The sequence below is a fragment of the Tubulanus polymorphus genome, chromosome 2 (genome assembly GCF_964204645.1).
Source record: "Tubulanus polymorphus chromosome 2, tnTubPoly1.2, whole genome shotgun sequence".
NCBI classification, from domain to species: domain Eukaryota; kingdom Metazoa; phylum Nemertea; class Palaeonemertea; order Tubulaniformes; family Tubulanidae; genus Tubulanus; species Tubulanus polymorphus.
The window spans coordinates 9594378-9616695 of record NC_134026.1 but is presented as its reverse complement, the minus strand read 5'-3'; the positions used below and the strand labels follow the sequence as shown (position 1 = coordinate 9616695).

General features: G+C 36.2%; 2 protein-coding genes and 2 long non-coding RNA genes across 6 annotated transcripts in view; 3 read left to right on the top strand and 1 right to left on the bottom strand.

Moving 5' to 3' along the window:
• The window catches only part of LOC141898392 (uncharacterized), a 141766-nt gene that overhangs the window by 55321 nt on the left and 64127 nt on the right, over nucleotides 1-22318 (bottom strand). The gene's annotated exons all lie outside the window — the stretch shown is intronic.
• On the top strand, nucleotides 4911-6726 carry LOC141900797 (uncharacterized). Its single transcript, XM_074787836.1, has 4 exons — nucleotides 4911-4968; nucleotides 5173-5325; nucleotides 6501-6602; nucleotides 6698-6726. The coding sequence occupies exons 1-4, from the start codon at nucleotides 4911-4913 to the stop codon at nucleotides 6718-6720; spliced, it is 336 nt and encodes a 111-aa protein (XP_074643937.1). The 3' UTR covers nucleotides 6721-6726.
• On the top strand, nucleotides 8032-8960 carry LOC141898499 (uncharacterized). The gene is made up of 3 exons (XR_012618564.1): nucleotides 8032-8067; nucleotides 8204-8290; nucleotides 8833-8960. It is a non-coding gene; the product is annotated as an uncharacterized LOC141898499 (long non-coding RNA).
• LOC141898506 (uncharacterized) lies at nucleotides 10005-10813 on the top strand. Its single transcript, XR_012618568.1, has 3 exons — nucleotides 10005-10079; nucleotides 10464-10511; nucleotides 10787-10813. It is a non-coding gene; the product is annotated as an uncharacterized LOC141898506 (long non-coding RNA).

The following is a 22318-nucleotide window of genomic DNA, read 5'->3' as shown; positions in this document are numbered from 1 at the left end:
CCGACCCGTCAGTTTGAATCGAGGAAATCGGCCCCAAATTATCATAATTTTGGCTTGGGAAATCTTTTTTTGGCAAAAGTAATTTATTTTGACTCTGTAGACCTCCCTGATTAATAATATACAGAAATTAACATTTTTGGGAGGGGTATGAAAGTGCAATAGCGCCGAAAATTCAATGAAAGTGTGGAGAACAGAGTTAGAGAAAATAGAGTGGATAGAGCGAGACATGGAACTCGGGCCGGTAAAGCTCGCTGAAAACCAACCGAATGTTTTAACTAGATAGTACCTCACCTTACCCTAATCCTATCCCTAGGGATAAAATGGACCGCTGCCCGTGCAACGGTGGAGTTTCTCTGCCTTACTACAATATAGGTGTGAAATTAATGGTCAAGAGCCCCTAAACCCAATAAAATGATTTTATTGTTACTTATTATTATATATAGTAATGTACGGTAAAATAGCGGAAGTAAACACTTTGTCGTATACGGTTAAATATCCACTTCGTATTGACTTAGACGAATGCTGCCTCAATGAAATAATTAGGCCTAGTTTATTTTATTGAATGCAATATCATGACAATATCCAATAAGTAAGTAGGGTTATGTGTGTCGAGTTAAGTTGCTTTAAGGTTGGTCTTATAACAGCCAATCTATTCAACAACCAGTTTGTGATTGAGTTTCACGATTTGGTATCCCTTTATTGCCTGTATCCTATCTACATTTGGGTCAATTTGATTCAAATTGTAGCCATCAGGGGCTGCCATGAAATATGTCGTTAAAGGATGCAATTCTTGACCAATTTTTTAGGCCGACCAGAATTTCTCAGTCCTTTCTATTTTTATTTTAGTGAGAAGACAAATGCGATGAAACGCAGGGTTAGTATTGATTCTTTTTTTAAACCACACCTTTATAGGCCTACTTCATTTTCATGGTATTTTAACTTAGGCTTTATGGTTTTAGCAGTTAGTTGACGTCTCCAAAAGAGGAGAATCACAGACATATGGCTGCACTTTCGGAGACAAAGTTTACTGCGCATACACCTTTCTTATTGTTTATATTATGATTTGTAGCGCCATTCCCCGAATGAACTAGCTATTCTGTGGACAGAAAGTGATCCGCCTGGTTACTACATCGATAAATTTCCGAGAAAAGGTAAGTTATGCCTAAGAATTTTATATTTGTTACTTCCAGTGTTTTCAATAAGAGCCAGGTCCCAGACCCGTCTGTTGTTTGTAAAGGACCCGCCTGTTTTTCAAACCAGCTTTTGTTTCAGGGACTGTGACATAGGGGGACCCTCCTGTTTTTCAAAGGGACCTGGCTTGTTAATTTCTTATTGAAAACACTGACTTCTCACTGAAACTTTCACTATGATTTTCAATCATGTAGAAGGGGTTTAAGGAAGAGATTCTCCAGGCTTCTGGGTATATGAGTTTTCATTGGAAAATATCAGACAGGATATTCTAGGTTGAACCTTTCAAATATCTATCTAAACTCCCTCAGTGCCCCCTGTCATTGCATATGATTATTTGGCTTGGCTCCTCGACCAAAAAATCTCATTGTAACTCGATGAACAGGTGTTCAGTTAGTCTTATTAAATGTATTTTTAGGGCGTGGAGTTAGAACATCAGTCAGGAGGGAGCATCAATCTTTTCTACTCCAGCATCGGGGCGAATTGATTGATGAGAGAGAAGGCTTAGAAAGAGAGAAGAACGATCCATCTGTTTATCGTTATTTTTTCAAATTCAAGGGTCGTGGTTACTGGTAAGTGTCTAAACTATGTCATGTGTAGGGCCTATGTATTGTATTTCACTAATTGTGCTGTTAACTCTTTGAAGCGCAATTTTTTTTGTATATAATGTAGTTTATTCAGCATATATTTGTACATAATAACATAAGATAATTCAGTTTATACATTACACAAAGAGCATGAAGCTCGAACCGTGCACTTAATGAAGTTAATTTGTACAGGCGGTATGATGATTTTAACAACATAGGATGAAATGAGTAATGGTTAGAGTTAGCAGTTGAAGTGCCATTCTGTTTTCTTTTTTTTTTGTGTGTGGCCTGTCTCACACTATGTACAGTTATCGACATGTTAATGAATGATTAGTATATCAATATTTGCATATAGACATTTTTGTTGAACATCATCAAGACAGATCATCAGATCAGAAAGGTCAATTTTCTCCCCATTTCAATATTCTGTTTTAATTGGATCACTATCTAGCCCATGTCTTGCTCTTTTTGCAGCTTTAAGGATTCAATTTACTTCTTTTTTTTAATGATAGAATGTAAAATTTGATTTATGAATACCTAATGTCTTGTCATTTAGTGTAGATGCTCATAGAGAAAATGGGTCATATGGATGGTTAATTAACCATGGAGTAAAAGGAGAGAGGAACATAAGAGCAAAAGTCTTGCAATTAGGAACTGGGGAACCGGTCATATGTTTCTTCGCAACTAGAAACATAGACGCCAATGAGGAGCTGCTGTATGACTATGGATTAGATTCCTATCCCTGGGAAGATAATCAGGTAAGAAATGTAGTGAATTATAATTCACTACTATATAGGTATTCACATCAATTATTAAAATCGTTAAATATTTACAGATTACAACAGTTTTCCTACCAGTCTTTTAGTGTCTTATCAGCTTGCTGTATTTTGGACCATCTTTCAGAAGATTTGTAAAAAAAAAAACTAGGCATTATCGCACATTTAATTGAAGTTACCCAGTGGTTTTTCAGAGTAAATCAGGAGCTGGGACTTTAATATATTTGATTTTTAGCGGCAGCGAAGCTGTCGCCAGCCCCTGCGTGGCTGTATTGCAATGGTTTTGCACGAAAATAAAATTCCATCCGCAAAATTTTGCTGCACTGTTTAGACAGCTGAAAGAAATATAATTTCAATCATGCATAATTATCTGAAGCTGTTCCTTTAAATCTTCATCTGGAATATGAAATTGATTGAAAGACAGGTCTTTGGGCCATAATTTTTAAAGCTACCGTGTCGGGGCTCTTGTATTCAAATGGAAATGTTGTGCCCAGTATTACGGATCATAAATTAACAAATCCTTTTAGTAGTTTGTACTTTAGTACTGTTACCTAAGTTATTTATATAGAAGCTTCATATTTATACTTGGACCTCATTCCAGGAAAATATTTATACAGGTAGGCTAAAATTTGGCAGTATAAAAGAAGGCAAATGCTCATTTGTCTTGTTTTATTGTTGATACTTCGCCAGCAACATTAATAATCTTTAGCTTACAGTGTATTCTGACTGATCATCAGCTATTGACAACTGATTACTCCTTTTTTAAATGCCACTAAACCAAGACTATGCTCTGTTAGTTTCGATTTGAGAGATAAAAAGAAAACTTGCAAGTGGTCGAACTAAGGTGATTAAAATTTAAAAAGGTGATTGGTTGTCCTTTGTGTTCTAGTGGTTTGTAAGATTTTACTGTAATTTATTGTGACGGAATATGTCGATTATCAAATCAATGGTGTTTCGATCAGTAGACTGGAGGTTGGTTTTGCCGAGTTGAGCATTTCCTACCTCCATGACTTGACTTGCATAATTTTTAGTTGGTTTTTACCATTTGAGCGATCATTTAATGTTTACTTCCACATTTTTTATAGAATGTTCATAAAAGGTCAAGATCATTGCAAACATTTGAAAGCAGTTGACTGTTTCATTGAATTTGTCGAATTTTAATACTTCCATCACATTTAAGGAGTGTATTGTAATGCTTTTTAGAATATAAAATGCATACCAATTAAGTTTGAATTGATCTTTGAATAATCAAATGTAATCATTGAGGCAAAGTGAACTTTGAATGGTTGCGTAAAATTTATGCATATAAATTTATGCATCAATGGTTTATACATTAACTGACCTGATTATTTGGGTATTAGTACCAAAATTTATTAAGCTCGTTGAAGTTAAAGTTTCTGCCTATGATATAAGTGCCCACACATTTCAAAAAGGCAACATTTTTTTAGAATATTTGATTATATTGTAATTACAGTGTAGTAATATATCAAATGACATGTGTCCAAATGTGACTATTTATTTTTAGTTTTACTGACCCAGTTTCTTTGTTTTAACATCCTGTCCTCAGTTTGACAATCAAAATGGTTCCATGTCCATATTTTTACTGTTAAAATGCTTCCAGTTACTTAAAATTGAGATATTGAATGTCCTCAGTTTGATTGTCAAAACATTTCCACTAAAAATCATCAGTTTAATGTTCTAAAATATTTTGCCTTAAATTGAAACCAGACTTTTTGTCTTTCTAGAAAACGTCACAGCAACATCTGCAGCATTGATCGAGAAACCTTCAGAAAAGCAAGACTTTTGCAATGATGATCGAGAGCCTACGTTTATCGGTGTCACGGCATCACCAGCAGCTAGCAATGATGATCGAGAATCCACTACAATTATCGGTGAAGGTAATTATTTTTTAAGTATTTGTATACATGTATGTCCTGGGTTTGACTGTTATGAATATTCCTCTTATCGAACCTCAAGATTATGTATGTCCACAGTTTGACCATTACTTGTCAGTATGGGTTCATGTCCTTATTTAGACTGTCAAAAGGCTTCCAGTTACTTAAAATTGAGATATTGAATGTCCTCAGTTTGATTGTCAAAACATTTCCACTAAAAATCATCAGTTTAATGTTATGAAATATATTGCCTTAAATTGAAACCAGACTTTTTGTCTTTCTAGAAAACGTCACAGCAACATCTGCAGCATTGATGGAGAAACCTTCAGAAAAGCAAGACTTTTGCAATGATGATCGAGAGCCTACGTTTATCGGTGTCACGGCATCACCAGCGGCTAGCAATGATGATGGAGAATCCACTATGATTATCGGTGAATGTCTTTATTTTTTTAGTATTTGTATACATGCATGTCCTGGGTTTGACTGTTGACTGTCATAAAGGTTCCCGTTATCGAACTTCAAGTATCAAGTCCTTAGTTTGACCGTTGCTTATCAAAATAGTTTCACGTCCTTATTTTGACTGTCAAAATGCTTCCACTTGTTTAAACATCAAGATAATGAATGTCCTCAGATTGATTTTCAAAACATTTCCACTAAAAATCATCCTCAGTTTAATGTTCTAAAATATATTGCCTTAAATTGAAACCAGACTTTTTGTCTTTGTAGAGAACGTCACAGCAACATCTGCAGCAGTGATCGAGAAACCTTCAGAAAAGCAAGACTTTTGCAATGATGATCGAGAGCCTACGTTTATCGGTGTCACGGCATCACCAGCAGCTAGCAATGATGATGGAGAATCCACTACGATTATCGGTGAAGGTAATTATTTTTAACCCATTAGCACTGAGGAATTTCACAATGTAGTGTCAATTAATTTTAGGGAAAATCCAAGTTCATCACGATACCGAATAGCTCATTTGCTGTTTATTTTTATGCATTGCGAGTTGGTGTTATGATATAAGATTTGATGAGCTGGGCCACCAAAATGGTGTCCTTATGGCCCCCCCCCACCCCCAATTCATCCAAACTTACTTGGATTTGAAGTGAGCTCTAAGACCTGTCATGTTCATACTCGAAATACTTGAGTAATTGTAATAGGAGGATGTTGATTTCTGTACGGTATTTTGAGGACTCGGGTGTCTAGTTTATAAGCTATTGGCTTTGAATCCCACTATAACCGTTTTCGTGCAGCATCTGAAAATAGATCTGGGGCGGCTTGAGTAATAGTCTGGGCGGATGCAAGCGGCTTGAGGAGTAATAAGCAGGGTCAATACGGGCGGCTTGAGGATTAATAAGCAGGGTCAATACGGGCGGCTTGAGGAGTGATAGGCAGGGTCAATACGGGCGGCTTGAGGAGTAATAAGCAGGGTCAATACGGGCAGCTTGAGGAGTAATAGGCAGGGTCAATACGGGCGGTTTGAGGAGTGATAGGCAGGGTCAATACGGGCGGCTTGAGGAGTAATAAGCAGGGTCAATACGGGCGGCTTGAGGAGTGATAGGCAGGGTCAATACGGGCGGTTTGAGGAGTAATAGGCAGGGTCAATACGGGCGGCTTGAGGAGTAATAAGCAGGGTCAATACGGGCGGCTTGAGGAGTAATAGGCAGGGTCAATACGGGCAGCTTGAGGAGTGATAGGCAGGGTCAATACGGGCGGCTTGAGGAGTAATAAGCAGGGTCAATACGGGCGGCTTGAGGAGTAATAGGCAGGGTCAATACGGGCAGCTTGAGGAGTGATAGGCAGGGTCAATACGGGCGGCTTGAGGAGTAATAAGCAGGGTCAATATGGGCAGCTTGAGGAGTGATAGGCAGGGTCAATACGGGCAGCTTTGAAGTTCGTGTTAGTGAAGGTTATATATATCCTCAGCTTTATTTTCAAAATGATTCCACCTGTTAAAACATTAAGATTATGGATATCCTCAGTTTCATTGTAAAAAATGGTTAAGGTTACACTTACTAATTTTCTTTTATTAAAATGGTTCCACTTGCATTTTCAGATACTGAACATGTATATAGTTCAGATTGTGGTAGCTCAAATGATGATGGTGATATGGAATTTCCTATTTATAACATCAGTGCACATTTGAAGCGAGTAAGAGGTAATTATTGAGTTGTTGCATTGTTGATTTTCACACCTGTTCACTCAATTGATGTACATTTTTGTATTACCCTTTTTATTAATGTATCTTAAAAGATTTAATTGTTTTGGAGATATGATTGATGTTGTGCACCTGAGATTTGATGTGGAATTATAGAATTGAACTTACCAGTTGAAAAATTTTTATGCTTCATTTTTAGGTCTAAATCTAGGTTTCTTCGAAAATATCTTGCAAAAATTTTCTGCAAGTGCGAAAATCAGTTTTCTGGAATTGAAGAATGCTGTATCAGTGGAAAGTCCTAAAGTATGTCGAAATGGTCTGCATTCTACACCGTTCAATGAAAATCAACTTTCGGTGCATTCATATTCTCGTGATATTCTACAGACATATGGTGGTGATAACCTTATGCCAGTTGATGTAACAGGAAATGGCAACTGTCTGTTCAATTCTGTATCCGTAGCCCTTACTGGGCTTGAAAATCTTGCAACCGAACTACGTGTCCGTACATGCATTGAGATGGTTACGCATGATATTCACTATCGGACTATGGCTGATATGCTGTGTCATGATATTATTTCGCCGGATTATGAGGACGCTTGCATTGCTTGTGCCTCAGACCATGCATTTTCGTCAATTCTCACCATGCAGTCATTAGCTACTGTTATTGATAGGAGTATTACCTCAGTTTTTCCTGCTGTCAGTGGAATGACAGACAACAGAGTGTCAATTTTGAACACAACTCTGAATCCACGAAACAAAAGGAGAAAAAATCCTATATATATTATGTGGACCACGGACAGTGAGCTGCGTTTAAAGAAATGGAATCCTGATCACTTTGTTCCATTACTGGAACCTAAGTGCTTCCAACAACCTAGTAAGTATCTATCTCATCCGCTTTTGACTGGTAATAATTCTTTAGGCACTAATTTTGAAATGGATAATCTTTAAATTTTAAATTAGAAAATAGATTGATAAAAAATGAAAATAGAATTATTTTTATCTGACAATATATCATTTTTGTATTTTTTGAACATGATGATTGGGGTATTGGATTTGCCACACCATTTCGGGAACTCATGTGGTATTGAAAAGCAGTGAATTTTGGTCAGCAGGGAAGAAATAAACCCTGTTAATAGTGCATAGCAAGCCCAATATTTTTCAGTGGAATCAACCTACTATCCCCTCTATTTAATTAGTCCTCCGGGTTCAAGATAAGTTTTGTTATTAGTTTCCTGTGAGATTCAAGGATCGCATAATCCGGTATCCCCCTTGAAAGACTGCATCTGGTTAAAAGATATACATGTATATCTTTTATGTTTGGTATAAATGTGTAGCCTTAAATTAAAACCTTGTATACTTTATTTCCTAGAAAAGTCCGGAGCTAAATCCAGGGTGATTGAGAACTCAGCCAAATCACAGACGCTAGACACTGGTAATGACAGAGAATCTGCTAGATTCGGAAGAGGTAGTTGTTTTAAGAATATTTGTGTTGGGTAGAGATCATGTCCTCGGTTAAATTGGTTTTATGTGTCCGCTTGTTTAAAAATCATCCTTAATTCGATAAAATGTAAGGTCTCAAATCAGGCTTATTTTCATTCTAGAAAATGTCACAGCAAAAGTAATTGTGGAACATTCCCTGAAGCAAGACACTGACACTAAGAGCCAAACAACAGCTACAATTATCGATGGTAATTATTTTTTAAGCTTTATATACCACCCACATCAGGGCAGATCGATTTTGGCGGTATTATATATATACTATGTATAGAGATGTACATTGAGACAACCTGGCTGGTGGTAGGCGAAGGTAACGCTATATGGGATGGTGGTATATCAGGGGTTGTCTGTCAAAATAGTTATGTGTTATTATCAAACTTCCAGACATATGTCCTCAGTTTGATCGCTAAAATGATTCCATATGTTTAGACATCAGATATACATGTCCTCAGTTTGATCGCCAAAATGATTCCACATGTTTAGACATCAGATATACATATGTCCTCAGTTTGATTGCCAAAATTATTCCACATGTTTGCACATCAGATATACATATGTCCTCCGTTTGATTGCCAAAATTATTCCACATGTTTACACATCAGATATACATATGTCCTCAGTTTGATTGCCAAATTTATTCCACATGTTTACACATCAGATATACATATGTCCTCGGTTTGATTACCTTTATAGTCTATTTAAACGATGCAATGACTATTTTTCATTCATCTAGGAAACTCTCAGAAGTGTGTTCCTGCTGGCAGTGATCAGAAAATATATGTTGCATCATCAACTAGTGAAGGAGCTAAAAAACATTTTTGTGTTTTTTGTGGGAAAGGTTACTCGAAGGTGCCACGTCATTGGTATAGTGATCATGGCGCAGAAATTGAAATTCAGAGAATTTTAACTTTACCAAAAAAGTCAAAGGAGAGAAATGATTTAATTGATACGCTAAGAGCAAAAGGGGATTTCAACCACAATTGTGACGTTTTAAAAGCAGGTGAAGGTGTTATCGTTGCGAAGAAGAGGCCGACAGAAGTCACCTGCGCTGATGATTACTTGCTTTGTGATAACTGTCTGAATCTTTATTATCGGAAAGTTCTTTGGCGGCACAAAAAAACCTGTATCTCTTCAGAATCAGGGTCCCGAGGACGAGTCCAAAGCAAGTCAGCCTTACTTTTGCCTTCCAAAGCTACTGAATTGAATGATGATTTCAAAAACGACATATTGGGAAGATTACACCCTGATCGGTTGAGCCTAATTGTGAAAAATGACCCGCTTATTTTGGAATTCGGAACCAAAAAATTTGAACGCTGCAAAGGTCAGAAGCATCAGTATGCCAACATTAAAAAAAAAATGCGCCAGTTAGCTAGACTTGTGGATGTTATGCGCCCTGATATTCAATGTTTGGGTGATGCCATAGATCCTAGAAAGTTTGACACAGTTGTAGTTGCTGTTCGGCAAGTATCTAGATATGAAAATGGCTCATTTGGTTTACCTTCACTAGCGCTAGATTTGGGCCATAACCTAAATCGATGTGCTGAAATTCTTTCTGGCCAGGCATTAAGAACAGGTGACTCAGAATTAAGAAAACGTGCGAAAGATTTTGGTAAATTGAGTACTTGTGATTGACACACAAAAATCTCAAGTTGTGCTCTGAGAACTGTACGGCTGAAAAAATTCAACAAGCCAAAGCTTTTACCCTTAACGAAAGATGTTAAACGATTTCATGATTACCTGAAGATGAAAAATGATGAAAATATCGACAAACTGGACAAATCTTGCTACTGGAACATTAGCTGAGGTAATGTCGTTCAACAAAAGAAGACAGGGAGAGATCTCCAGATTAACTATTTCCGATTACCAAAAGGGTGGAAAAACTAAAAATGTTGATGATGAAATGTATGAAACTTTATCTAAGTTTGAGAAACATCTTCTAAAATCTATGTTCCGTGTGGAAAGTGTTGATATCACAGTCAGGTATGTACATAAATAAACTTCATTGAAATTTCAAGCTAGGTTTATGATAACTTTATCGTCACTTTAGCCACATAATGTTTACATTTCAGACTTATTTTTAGTCCAAGCTGGAAATGTGAAGCATACTGCTTAGATTTTTTTCAATAATAACATTTTTATTTTAGCCTATAGCCTTGGGTATATTGGGAGATTTTTTGTTGATCACGGTGACAGGAAATAGTTGACATCATTTGTTGTTAATCTATAAATAAGCCGATTGAACTCTGTCATGTGAACTCTTGATCCAGAAATGGTTGCATGCACTCTTTAGAGTCAAATTATTTAGAATCAATATATGATTGCTCTTGCAACATTTTACTAAGCTGTGATAATATTTCATTACAGTTCCAAAATCTGCTGGTCTTGCCGCAAAAAGAAAGCGAGAAGTTAATGGTGCGTATATTATATAGCATGCAAATTTCTGACTTTGTTTATAGGTTACAGAAAAAGGTTATGATTAAGTATTCCTTTAAATTTCTTCTTCATGAGACGAAATACCAATGCATCATGTAAGCTTTGAATGCACAATCTTTTGAGAGCTAAAGCCTTCACATTGGTTTATTACACATGTGCAAACTGATCACCCCAACACTTGTGCCTCATGCTTTTAATTTCTTTGTTAGCTGCCTCTTTAATTTTGTCTGCTAATTGGTCTTTTTATATTGTAGTATCATCCACGACTGGAGATATATCAAAGAAATGCGGAAAGAATGATGCAAAAAAGAGAAAATCGGTGACGAATCGTCAGCCTTGGTCAGACGTTGAAATTGCTGCTTTAGAAAAGCATTTAGCTACAAATTTACGGACTTTAGTTGTGCCTAAAAGGCACCAAATAGATCAATGCAAGAGGCTGGCTCCTTGCTTACAAAACAGAAACTGGCTAGTAATTAAAAGTAAAATGTATAATCTGATTGAGAAAAAGAAAATGATGAAATAATGGCATACACAAAGGCCACACCAAAAAAAAAAATCCTGTTTCTCCGGCGGGGCAATCTCCAAAATGGGTATGTAGGTAGGGAGTCTTTTCATAGAAAAGAAATTTGGGTCTACTTTTGAAAATGGGGTAGGTCGTCGTAAATATACTTTTTACTGGACCAATTTTTTTAAAATATTATTTCACCCAAAATTTTGAAAAAGGGTCGGTAGGCAATTATATTTTATTCTGAAAATTATTATTTGAAACGACGAAATATCGTGTCGGTCGGGTCCGAGAAACAGGCTTTTCTTTTGGTGTGGCCTAGATATCAACATCCTCGACTGGGATTCAAACCTGAAGGTATCGCTTAACTCAACCATAGCTAGAAACCAGTGTTGCAGGTTCGTACCAAGGCTGTCTCGATGCCATCAGGTTCGAATCCTGTGAGGGGATTGGTATTAACGTAGACTTTTGTGGAACTCCACTTTTGAAGTTATTTCACCCAAAATTTTGAAGTGCTGGTGATTTTTACCTTCATGACGTAGTCATGAAGGTTATAAGATGGTAGTGAGTCGATGACGTCATTTTCGTGTCGCCACTTATAACTTGTTGGGAGTTCAGAGGAAGATTTGTCAAACGAATAAATACTTTAATCTTATTAATGCAGACTGTGAAATTTCGCTTTTTAAAAATATTTCCCCAAATTATTAGAAAATGCCAAAAATAAGACCGTGGGAAAGTTTTTATCGTTGAATGGGCGAATCACGGCGGCAGAGTGCACCTGTGATAAGGCGGGTGCGGTTGTATCAGCTGTTGAAGACGTTCGATGTAGACAATAATTTTAACCACATGCGCGATGAAAATAGGGACATCAAACTAAGAAGCAGCACTGAATGTTTTAATTACATGTGATTTGAAGAGGCATCTGTGCTGGTTTTTCAAAAAGTCGAATCTTAATTGACTCCTTCCTATTGTATAGGCCTAACCCAGGCAGTCCTTATTACCGAGATGACATGAAATATAACATTTATTTATTCCTTATCGATTTTAACACTTGAAATCATATTATATCAGTTATAAATGCCTGCTGGAGTCATATTTTACATATTTTGTCAGATATTTTTGTAGAAAAATAATTTTTAACTTTACCAAGAGATCGTCGATCAATCAAATTTAATAAAATTTTATTGCTAACCGAGATTACGTATTTGAAGTCAAAATTTTTTTTACAAAATATCCGGAAAAATATTTAAAATATGACTAGAAGGTATTTATTTTACTGATATAACATCATTTCAAGTGTTAAAATCGATAAGGAATAAATAAATATGCTATATTTCATGTCATCTCGGTAATAAGGAGGACTGCCTGGGTTAGGCCTATACAATAGGAAGTCAATAACAATTACATCGTGGGGTGGCCATCTTTAATTTCTTGTTTGCAGGATGCAGCCCCAGATCTTGATTGATTTCCACAAAATGTGGTGTCAGGATCAGGGTCAAGCTGTCCATGCCTTTTGTATATGGAGGTCATCGGCCTTCAAATATGGCCGCCAGGTCAGCCATCTTGCAATTCTTGATGCATTTTAAGGATACTAGGTGTCAGACTTGGTAGGTGAAATGTCTACCCCTTATTGAAAATTCATTGAGTTCAAGTATGGCCACCAGGGTTGCTATCCATCTTGGATTTCTTTTCAGCACGATGCCTACACCAATTCTTGATGCATTTTTTCATGTAGTATGATCTTTGGGGCAGCTAAAATGGGCTTGTCTTTTCATGGAAGGATATATTAACAGAAAATGAACATTATCGCCACATAGCCTATCGGCTATACCTCTTAACTATTTTAAAACTTGTTACATCGTTACAATGTAAAACTTTATATACTGAATCATTCTTCCTCTACTGCATCATGAAAGTACAAGGCCCGTGGGCCTCTTGTTGTTATTGTATGAAAGTTTAATAAACCACATGCAGTTTTACTGATATGTGTATATATATACTAAGATAATGTACGATTAACGGGGCGTTTGTCTTTTTAATTTCCTTGTTGCGGGGTGGTGAAAAATTACGGGGCATACAAAGTGTCCCGTAATTGTTACACCTTGCAAACGCTCAGAAAATTGTTCAATCACCCACTTGCAGTCGTAGGCGTAATCGGGTCTGACAAAGATATTTATATATAAAGCAATACAGCAGCCCCATCTGACGGTTAGAACAGATAAGCTCCGCCCCTTTTTCTACGTCAGAAGTTAGGAGAAACCATCACCTGGCAGAACTCCGGAAGTTCGGGAGAGCCCATACAGAGCAGAGCAGGGTGTACGGCTGTGTAGTGTGTATATGATTTACACTTACAAACTGCAAGAATCTTCAAGAACATTAAGATATATTTTTTTCCAAAAACGCGTGTTCTCAACACATTGTTCATATGAAATTCATTGGGCAATTAAAATAATCCTTTGCTTCGAGGTTCGGTAGGGTTCATCTCCTACAGCAAACAATGAACTCGACCGATAGGTCAATGCGCATGTCCAGTTACTATTCGCGGTGATGCGAGAACATTGAGTCTAAGCCTAGCCAAAAAGGAAAAAGGTAAGCTTTCTTTATTAGTTTGCCGATCTTGCATGTCCTTTTTACATGTAACATCATTGGAGACATTTATCCATAGGCCAAATGCAGTATATTTCAACTTTTTTAAATGGACGAAGGGTACCATTATGTACTCTGCTTTAGAGGTACATGCCTTAAAACGACCAGCACGTGCTTTGAACTTAACCGTCGATTCTTTATTCGTTTTACATACACTGCATTGAAGGAATTCTTTTTTATGTAAATCGAATAGAGATGGACTTCATTCTTTGATTAGATCAATACAAGTGTATCATTACTGTTTATTGTCCGAAGTATGTATTGCATTGATATTTTGAAATCATCAAAACCATGGTTTGCCGACTTGATAAACTCAAAAGTAGTTGTCATTGTCAGAAACCATTTATGGGATATTTAATGATACAAACAAATACGCTTGATATGCTTAATAGAATTGTAGGCCATATTGCATAATCATGAAAATCATTTTGTTATCAGGCAGTATTCAGATAGGAAGGTTTTTTCCTTATCTGTAGTTAGTACCAGGGAACAAATAGAATACAGTCAACCTCGGCTATGCCATCCCCGCTTTATCATTATAATGTGTGTCTAATTTGTACTCAATAATTCGTAGACCCATTCTCCATTTCTATGTTAGACTATGTATGTAACCCGTATCAGTTGTCGGGAACGTAGACCTACATCTGTAGTGAAAAGAATATTAACAACTAATTTAGTAATTGAGGTCAGTGGGAAATATGAGTAACTTAGAAGTAATCGCTCAATGTCTAAGTCTAAAGCTTCTCCATTTAATGATGGCTGGTATTTCGTATTGCTTTCAAGTGTGATAGTAGTTTAAGTTCAAGAGTTTACGTAGACAATCTAAACATCTGTAAACCGGCTATTGTACTGGTTATGCACTTAAATCAGTTTATATGGTTGATAATTCATTAGTAGAACTATGGGTTATCTTGTATCCGTACATCACCTAATCTATACTAAAAAGCCGAGTCCTGAGTGATAGGCAAACACCAAGATTGACTGTAGTAAAATCACGTCATGATTACGTAGTGTCTTGATATAATTGATTTTATATGCCACTTAAATGAATGCATAATTGGGGGACATGAATATTATAATAACTCTGTGACTAGGTAGTGTCCAGATATGAATAGTTTTATATGCCAATAAACTGAATGTAGATGTGTAGATACAATTAGTAAAATCACTTCATAATTAGGTAGTGTGTAATATGAATATTATAATAACTCTATGATTAGGTAGTGTCCAGATATGAATAGTTTTATATGCCAATAAACTGAATGTAGATGTGTAGATACAATTAGTAAAATCACTTCATAATTAGGTAGTGTGTGATATGATGGGTTTTATATGCTATTTTACTGCATGTAGAATTGTAGGACATATATAAATAGTAAAATCACTTCATCATTAGGGAGTGTCCAGATATGGTGGGTTTTATATGCCACTTTACTGAATGTAGAATTGCGGGACATAATGAATAGTAAAATAACGTCGCGATTATCTAGTGGGCTGATACGAAGGGTTTTTATACGCCACTTAAATGTATGTAAATTTGTAGGACATATATGAATAGTAAAATCATTTCATGATTAGGCAGTGTCCTGATATGCTTTTGTATGCCACGCAGCGTAATGTAGAATTACAGGACATATATAAATAATATTAGTTCTTAGGTAGAGGGTCAAGATAATTAAAAATCCATAGGAGCAAAAACCATACAAATCGCATTTTGTAATGAGTAATATATATTTATTGTAGCGAACGTTTTCCGGAGTAACATTATCCCCTCTTCAGGCATAGCGCGCAAGTGATTAAATGTTCATATCATACTGGTATTTATATAGAATAGGACGAAGCTAATTACAAACAATTTCAATTAACTGAGTGACAAGATGATTACAATATAAAGATAATTAATTATACACAATCTAAATTACTGAGTGAATATATTTGACTAGTAGTTAATTATCTAAAAACGTATTATATGAAAATTTAATCACTTGCGCGCTATGCCTGAAGAGGGGATAATGTAACTCCCGAAAACGTTTACTATAATAAATATATATTACTCATTAGAAAATGAGATTTGTATTGTTTTTGCTCCTATGGATTTTTGATAAATAATATTACTGCATGATTGGGTAGTGTCCGGATTTTAATGTTTTTATATGCCACTTACTTGAATGTAGAATTGCAGGGCATATTTAAATAGTGAAATAACGCCATGATTATCTAGTGTCCTGACACTAATGGTTTTATACGCAACTTAAATGTATGTAGAATTGTAGGACATATACGAATAGTAAAATCACTTCATAATTAGAGAGTGTCCCAATAGGTATGAACGATTTTTTTCATATGACATTTAACTGGATGTAGAATTGTAAGACATATATAAATAGTGAAATCACTTCACGATTAGGCAGTGTCCCGATATATGTGCCACTTAATTGGATGTAGAATTGCAGGACATAATCAAATAGTAAAATAATGGCATGATTATCCATTGTCCTAATATGAATGGTTTTATACGCCACTTAAAATGTATGTAGATTTGTAGGACATGTACGAATAGTAAAATCATTAGGCAGTGTCCTGATGCCGTAGGTTTTATATGCCACGCAACTGATCATGTACAATTGTAGGACCTACACAAATAGTAAAATCATTTCAGGATTCGGTAGTGTCCTGACATGAATAGTTTTAAATACCCCCTAAATGAATATAAATTTGATGATGAGTTCTATATGTTGCGAAACTGATTAAAGAATTGTAGGGCATACATAAATAGTAAAATCACTTCATAATTAGAGTGTCCCAATATAAAGGGTTTTATATTCCACTTAACTGAAGGTAGAATTGTAGGACATATATAAATAGTAAAATCACTTCATCATTAGAGAGTGTCCCAATATAAAGGGTTTTATATTCCACTTAACTGAAGGTAGAATTGTAGGACATATATAAATAGTAAAATCACTTCATCATTAGAGAGTGTCCCAATATAAAGGGCTTTATATGCCACTTAACTGAAGGTAGAATTGTAGGACATATATAAATAGTAAAATCACTTCATCATTAGAGAGTGTCCCAATATAAAGGGTTTTATATGCCACTTAACTGAATGTAGAATTGTAGGACATATATGAATAGTAAAATCACTTCATAATTAGAGAGTGTCCCAATATAAAGGGTTTTATATTCCACTTAACTGAAGGTAGAATTGTAGGACATATATAAATAGTAAAATCACTTCATCATTAGAGAGTGTCCCAATATAAAGGGTTTTATATGCCACTTAACTGAAGGTAGAATTGTAGGACATATATAAATAGTAAAATCACTTCATAATTAGAGAGTGTCCATTGTCCTAATATGAATGGTTTTATACGCCACTTAAAATGTATGTAGATTTGTAGGAAATATACGAATAGTAAAATTATCAGGCAGTGTCCTGATGCCGTGGGTTTATATGCCACGCAACTGAATGTAGAATTGTAAGACATCCACAAATAGCGCCCTGATATGATAGTTTTATATGCCACCTAACTGAATATAAATTTGTACTGCACTTAGCTGATGCAGTATTGTAAGACATATATAAATAGTAAAATGCTTTATGATTACCGTAGGTAGTTTCTTACGAGTCGAGTTTTCTATGCTGCCTAACTAATTATAGATTTGTAGGACATATAAAAATAGTAAAATCACTTCATCATTACGAAATGTGCCAATATGAAGGGTTTTATATGCCAGCGATATAGAATTGTATATATAGAATTGTAGGACATATGTAGTAATAGACATAAATAGTAAAATCATTTTATGATTAGGTAGTGTCCAGATATGATGGGTTTTATATGCCACATAACTGAATGTAGAATTGTAGGACATGACTAGTACAATCAATGCAAGATTAGATATTGCCCTGATGTAATTATGATCTTTCAAGAACCGGTGCGATTCGTGAAGTCTCTTTTCTCTGTCATAAATAAGTTTAAGAAGACTTTTTAACAATCCTTCAATACAGTGTTTAAGATGGATACAAAAACGATGTCCGACTGCACAGTTCTGGCTTGAATGGCATTAGTTTGAAGTATTTGCTCACAAAAGTTACAAATTATCTCGAGAAAACTGATGAAACACAAAAGTGAATAGACTAGCAGTGTATGCCTGACATATCTGCATGTCCGTTCCTAAATTCTAATTTTTTTTTGGTCTGACATCGATTTTTTGAGTTCCCTATAAACTAAACTTTTCAACACATACCGGGTACCTCAATTAGGTCTTAATACGACCAGTGAAACTGTAAGTAAATCATCGTTTTATCCATTTTAAACTGTTTTGCATTGGAGGATTACTAAAAAAAAGTCTTCTTTAACTCATTTCAATTAGAGAAAATAGACCCCATTTAATGAACTACCGTTACGTAAATCAATTTTAACAATATTTTTCTATGCCTAGGCCCTTGCCATTTGAAAATGTTTGCAAATTATTCAAAGAAAATCATGGTTCGTAGGCACGGAAACACAAGAAACATCTTAGAATTTCAAAAAATGGCTGATCTTTTCTGTTTTCGACACGAGAAAATGAAAACCCTTTGGCAATAATTCAATACAGTCTAAAATGGCTATAAAACGAGGATTTATTCAGGCTGCACAGTTACCGTACACTGGTCGTTAAGACCAATTTAGGGTATGTGTTCAAAAAGTTAAGCGAAATATCCCAAAAAGATCGATTTCACACGAAAATAAATTAGCCTTATGCCCGCATCTAAAATTGATTAGTGACATAAAGTCGGTATTTAACGGTTTTGTTCGGTATTTAGGGCTACCGGTTAGTTCGTTGCTGCGTTGAAGGTAGTCTAGTACCTAGCCGTCGTTCTAGGGAACCGGTAACAACGACCGGTATTCAGACTACGTTGAAGGTCGTTGCTGCGTTGTAAACAACCGGTGGACGTGCAATATTTTCATTACTACATTTACGCCCGTTTCATTAAAATTCTGGCTACAAAATTTCTTATATTGACATACATTGTACCGCATTTCTAATCAGGATTGCAGAAAACGCTAAATTCATTTACACACACATTCAACTATACTTATAGGCCTATAGTACACCAGCACTAGCACATTGGATGTGAGTAACCTGTCCTTGTTAGTATTTAGTAATCGGTTGGTGGTAAGCTATTATCTAATAAAATAAAGGCCTCCTCCCAGCTAATCCCTGATGGCCTGAATACCATCTGACCTAGTACTAGTCTGAACAGACTGTAACAACTGCTGTTCAACAGTTGTTGTTACGGTTCCCTACCTACAACCTGTTTGGAAAACAACGGCTAGGTACTAGACTACATCTGACCTTACTAGTAGTATTAGGCCCTATCTCTAGTCTTGACCGAGTCATCTCAGATAGGCTTGTAATTTGTACTTTTACTGCCAACGTTGATAATATCCAGAACTTAGAGAGGCCCTAGAGTATATACAAATAGGCCTACAAATACCTACCGGTATAGGAATTGTCGTGGTTTGTAAAACAGTCCGATCATCATAGAAACCAAACCTGATGTGCTGACTGATATTCCGCGCTACAGGCTGATACTTTTACCACTGCACAGTAGGCTACAGCTAACCTGCTGAATCAGCCTAGATTATAATCCAAATACCGGTACCAACCTGTCATTGTTACAGGTTCATTGTAGGACATGGACCGGCCTATAGCCATGCCTGCTTACTAATTAGTTTCACTTATTTAGGCCCCCTAGTAGTAGGCCTATAGTGATACAGAATTCTAGCATATTTAGGCCTTGAAGCTTGGAACTAAGCACCGGTGTTGCACAATGAATTTTTTCTTTATTGTATATTTTTGACAGCCAATTTTTGTAATTTATATCAAGTGCTACTGCTATTGATATGATATGCAGTGACGTGGCCGTTGGTCTAAATGGTTTTTTTTTTGCAAAAATCAATCGCTTAATTCTTTTTTATTTTTTTTATGTTTCAAGGTGAGGATTTGTGTTCTGCCCAATTTGCAGTATTAATATCTCGGTTAATAGGGCAAAGATACAAATAAGCCTGCCCATTATCATAGCACCTTATTCTTGGTTGTATTTTTCAGGTGAGATGCCGAGACGCATGACACCAAGTCAGGTGGCTCTTGAATTTATTAAATTTGGCAAAGATCCAGAAGAGGCATTCGAAAAAAAAGTTGTCAATAGCGAAATAGGTAGGCTAAATTATACCTAAATGGAATGTTTTAACCCTATCAAACCCTAACCCTCCTGACCTTCTAGACCCCAACCCTATCCTTAACCTAATGAGGCCTATAGGCCGAGAAGTGTTTTTGATATATAATGAGGACAACATAATCTTTAGCCCACTTGGGACTTAAGTCCCAGTGGACTATTGCGTTCACTTTTCATCTGTCGTCCGTTTGTCCATAGACGGAATCAAGTTCTTTTGGGAAGTTTTGAAGTCGCTTCAATGGATTGTCTTGATCTTTAGTTTTTACATGTATCTAGATACATCTTCTGCCCGAAAACTGGCCTGATCAGAATCAAGATGGCCGACTGGTTGCCATTGTTGTTCAGCAAAATCAGCACTTTTTACATATTTTTGATGTTATTAAGGGAAATTTTGAAACCCTTTGATCAATTATCTTGATCATTCACATCTGTTTGTATCCCCGGTGCATCAGCATAAGAAAAATTGTGTAGATCAGACTTAACATGGCCATCATGTGACCTTTTTTATGCCCAAGGTCATTTTTGGCCTGAATTCCGAGATCTGGTTATACTATGAGAAGGGCTCTTACACAGGCCTATCAGACAGATACTTTGATCAGTCAAGCGTGATGCAATCAGTGACCATCTTCGTGTCATCAGTCCTCAGAAAAAGGTTTTTGAAGGAAACTATGGACAAGTTTTGACTTATAGTCTTGATATTTGATATAGGCCTATAGTATCGCTGTCATAGTATTCATCTCCTCACGTGGAATTGGGGTTACCCGGGTTTTTGTTCTCACCACCAGGGAGAGTTGAATATAGAATTACATACAGAATTACAGAATTGGTACCTATTGATATTTTGTATGAGTTTCAAGGTCATTGGTATGGTAACCACAATGAATGGCAAAATTGTATCTTGTGACATATTCTATGATTATGGGGCCGATTCTTTTATGCAGTCCGTATTCTCCGGATTGAATATCCTGATTTGTGCATAATGGAATAGTTGTTGAGAATCAAAATGGCGGCTTCCGTAACTTTTCTGAGTTTTAGGAGGCAAAATTCATGCGTCGCCATTTTGTCACGTGGTCTCTCCGCAATCACACCGGTCGACAGATTGGAGAGAATGGACTCTCCGAACTCTCCAGAAATAGTCACCTGATCAATAAAAGAATGGAAATGGAGCGTCCGGATTATCCGTACTGCATAAAAGAATCGGCCCTAGGCCACCAGGGGCATTGAAGAGCTAAATAACTTTTATTATATTATATTAGTATTTTCATATTGTATTGGTCTCTAAGGATATTTTGTAACCACAATCAATTACAAAATTGTAGCTCATGACATGTTCCATCATTGATTGTGGTGAGTTGTAAGGTCATTGCTTTCTTAATATGTTCACCAGGGGGCGTTGAATATTCCGTTTGTTAAGCATTTCTAACCACTTCCCAAGTGGGCGTGGTGTCCCTGGACCACTAGTTTACTAAATTACTGCTGCATCTGTATGATATCCACTTTTTTATAGAATATCTGTTGTGTCAGTCCGTAGACAGAATCCAGTTATTTTGGGAAGTTTAGAAAACACATGGATTGATGTTTGGTTTATACATATATTACCCTGAAACACCTACAGCCCAAAGACTGGTCCTGTCAGAATCAAGATGGCAGATTTCTGTTTGCCGAAATCAGCATTTTTACAGATTTTGATGTTTTCAAGGGAAATCTTTTAAGACGCTTCAATTATCTTGATCTTTCAAATAATATTTTTAATGCCTAGGGGCCCATCAGCATTAAAACAATTGAGTTGATCAGACACAAGAAGTCCGTCCTGTGACCTTTTTGGTGCCCATATAGCTCAAAAATCTCAGTCTGAAATCCTCAAAAACCTATATCGGTAGCTTCCTTGACTTAATAGCAGAAACTGAGTATTTCCATATCATACCTATTAATACATTGGCATATTTTGTTACCACAATACATAGTAAAGACATAAATAAACAATCAATGCAAAATTTATGTCATGGTTTCTGTAGTTCACCAGACGTTGAATATTAACATTTCCAGATGGTTGAGCATTTCAAACCTTTTCTCATCTGGGCATGGTGTCCCTGGACCCTAGGTTTTAATGTAGGACCTGAAGGAATGGTTTTTAATCAAAGATAATACTTTTTTCTGATTAAGGATATGGATTATTCACAAAGAAAGCAGTTTGTAGAGGGGATTTTTTGGTGGAATATCGTGGGCTACTCCGTGATGTGAAGGAAATCGGGGATGACGATACATATGTCTTTGAATTTCAAGACAAAAAGTTCAGTTCTCTGTGGTATGTAGGTCTATTGATTTTCTAACCAGATATTGCCCATCAGGCTACTTAGTTTACACTTTAACTAAAATAAGTCATTCAAAGCCTAACTGTTACCTGTA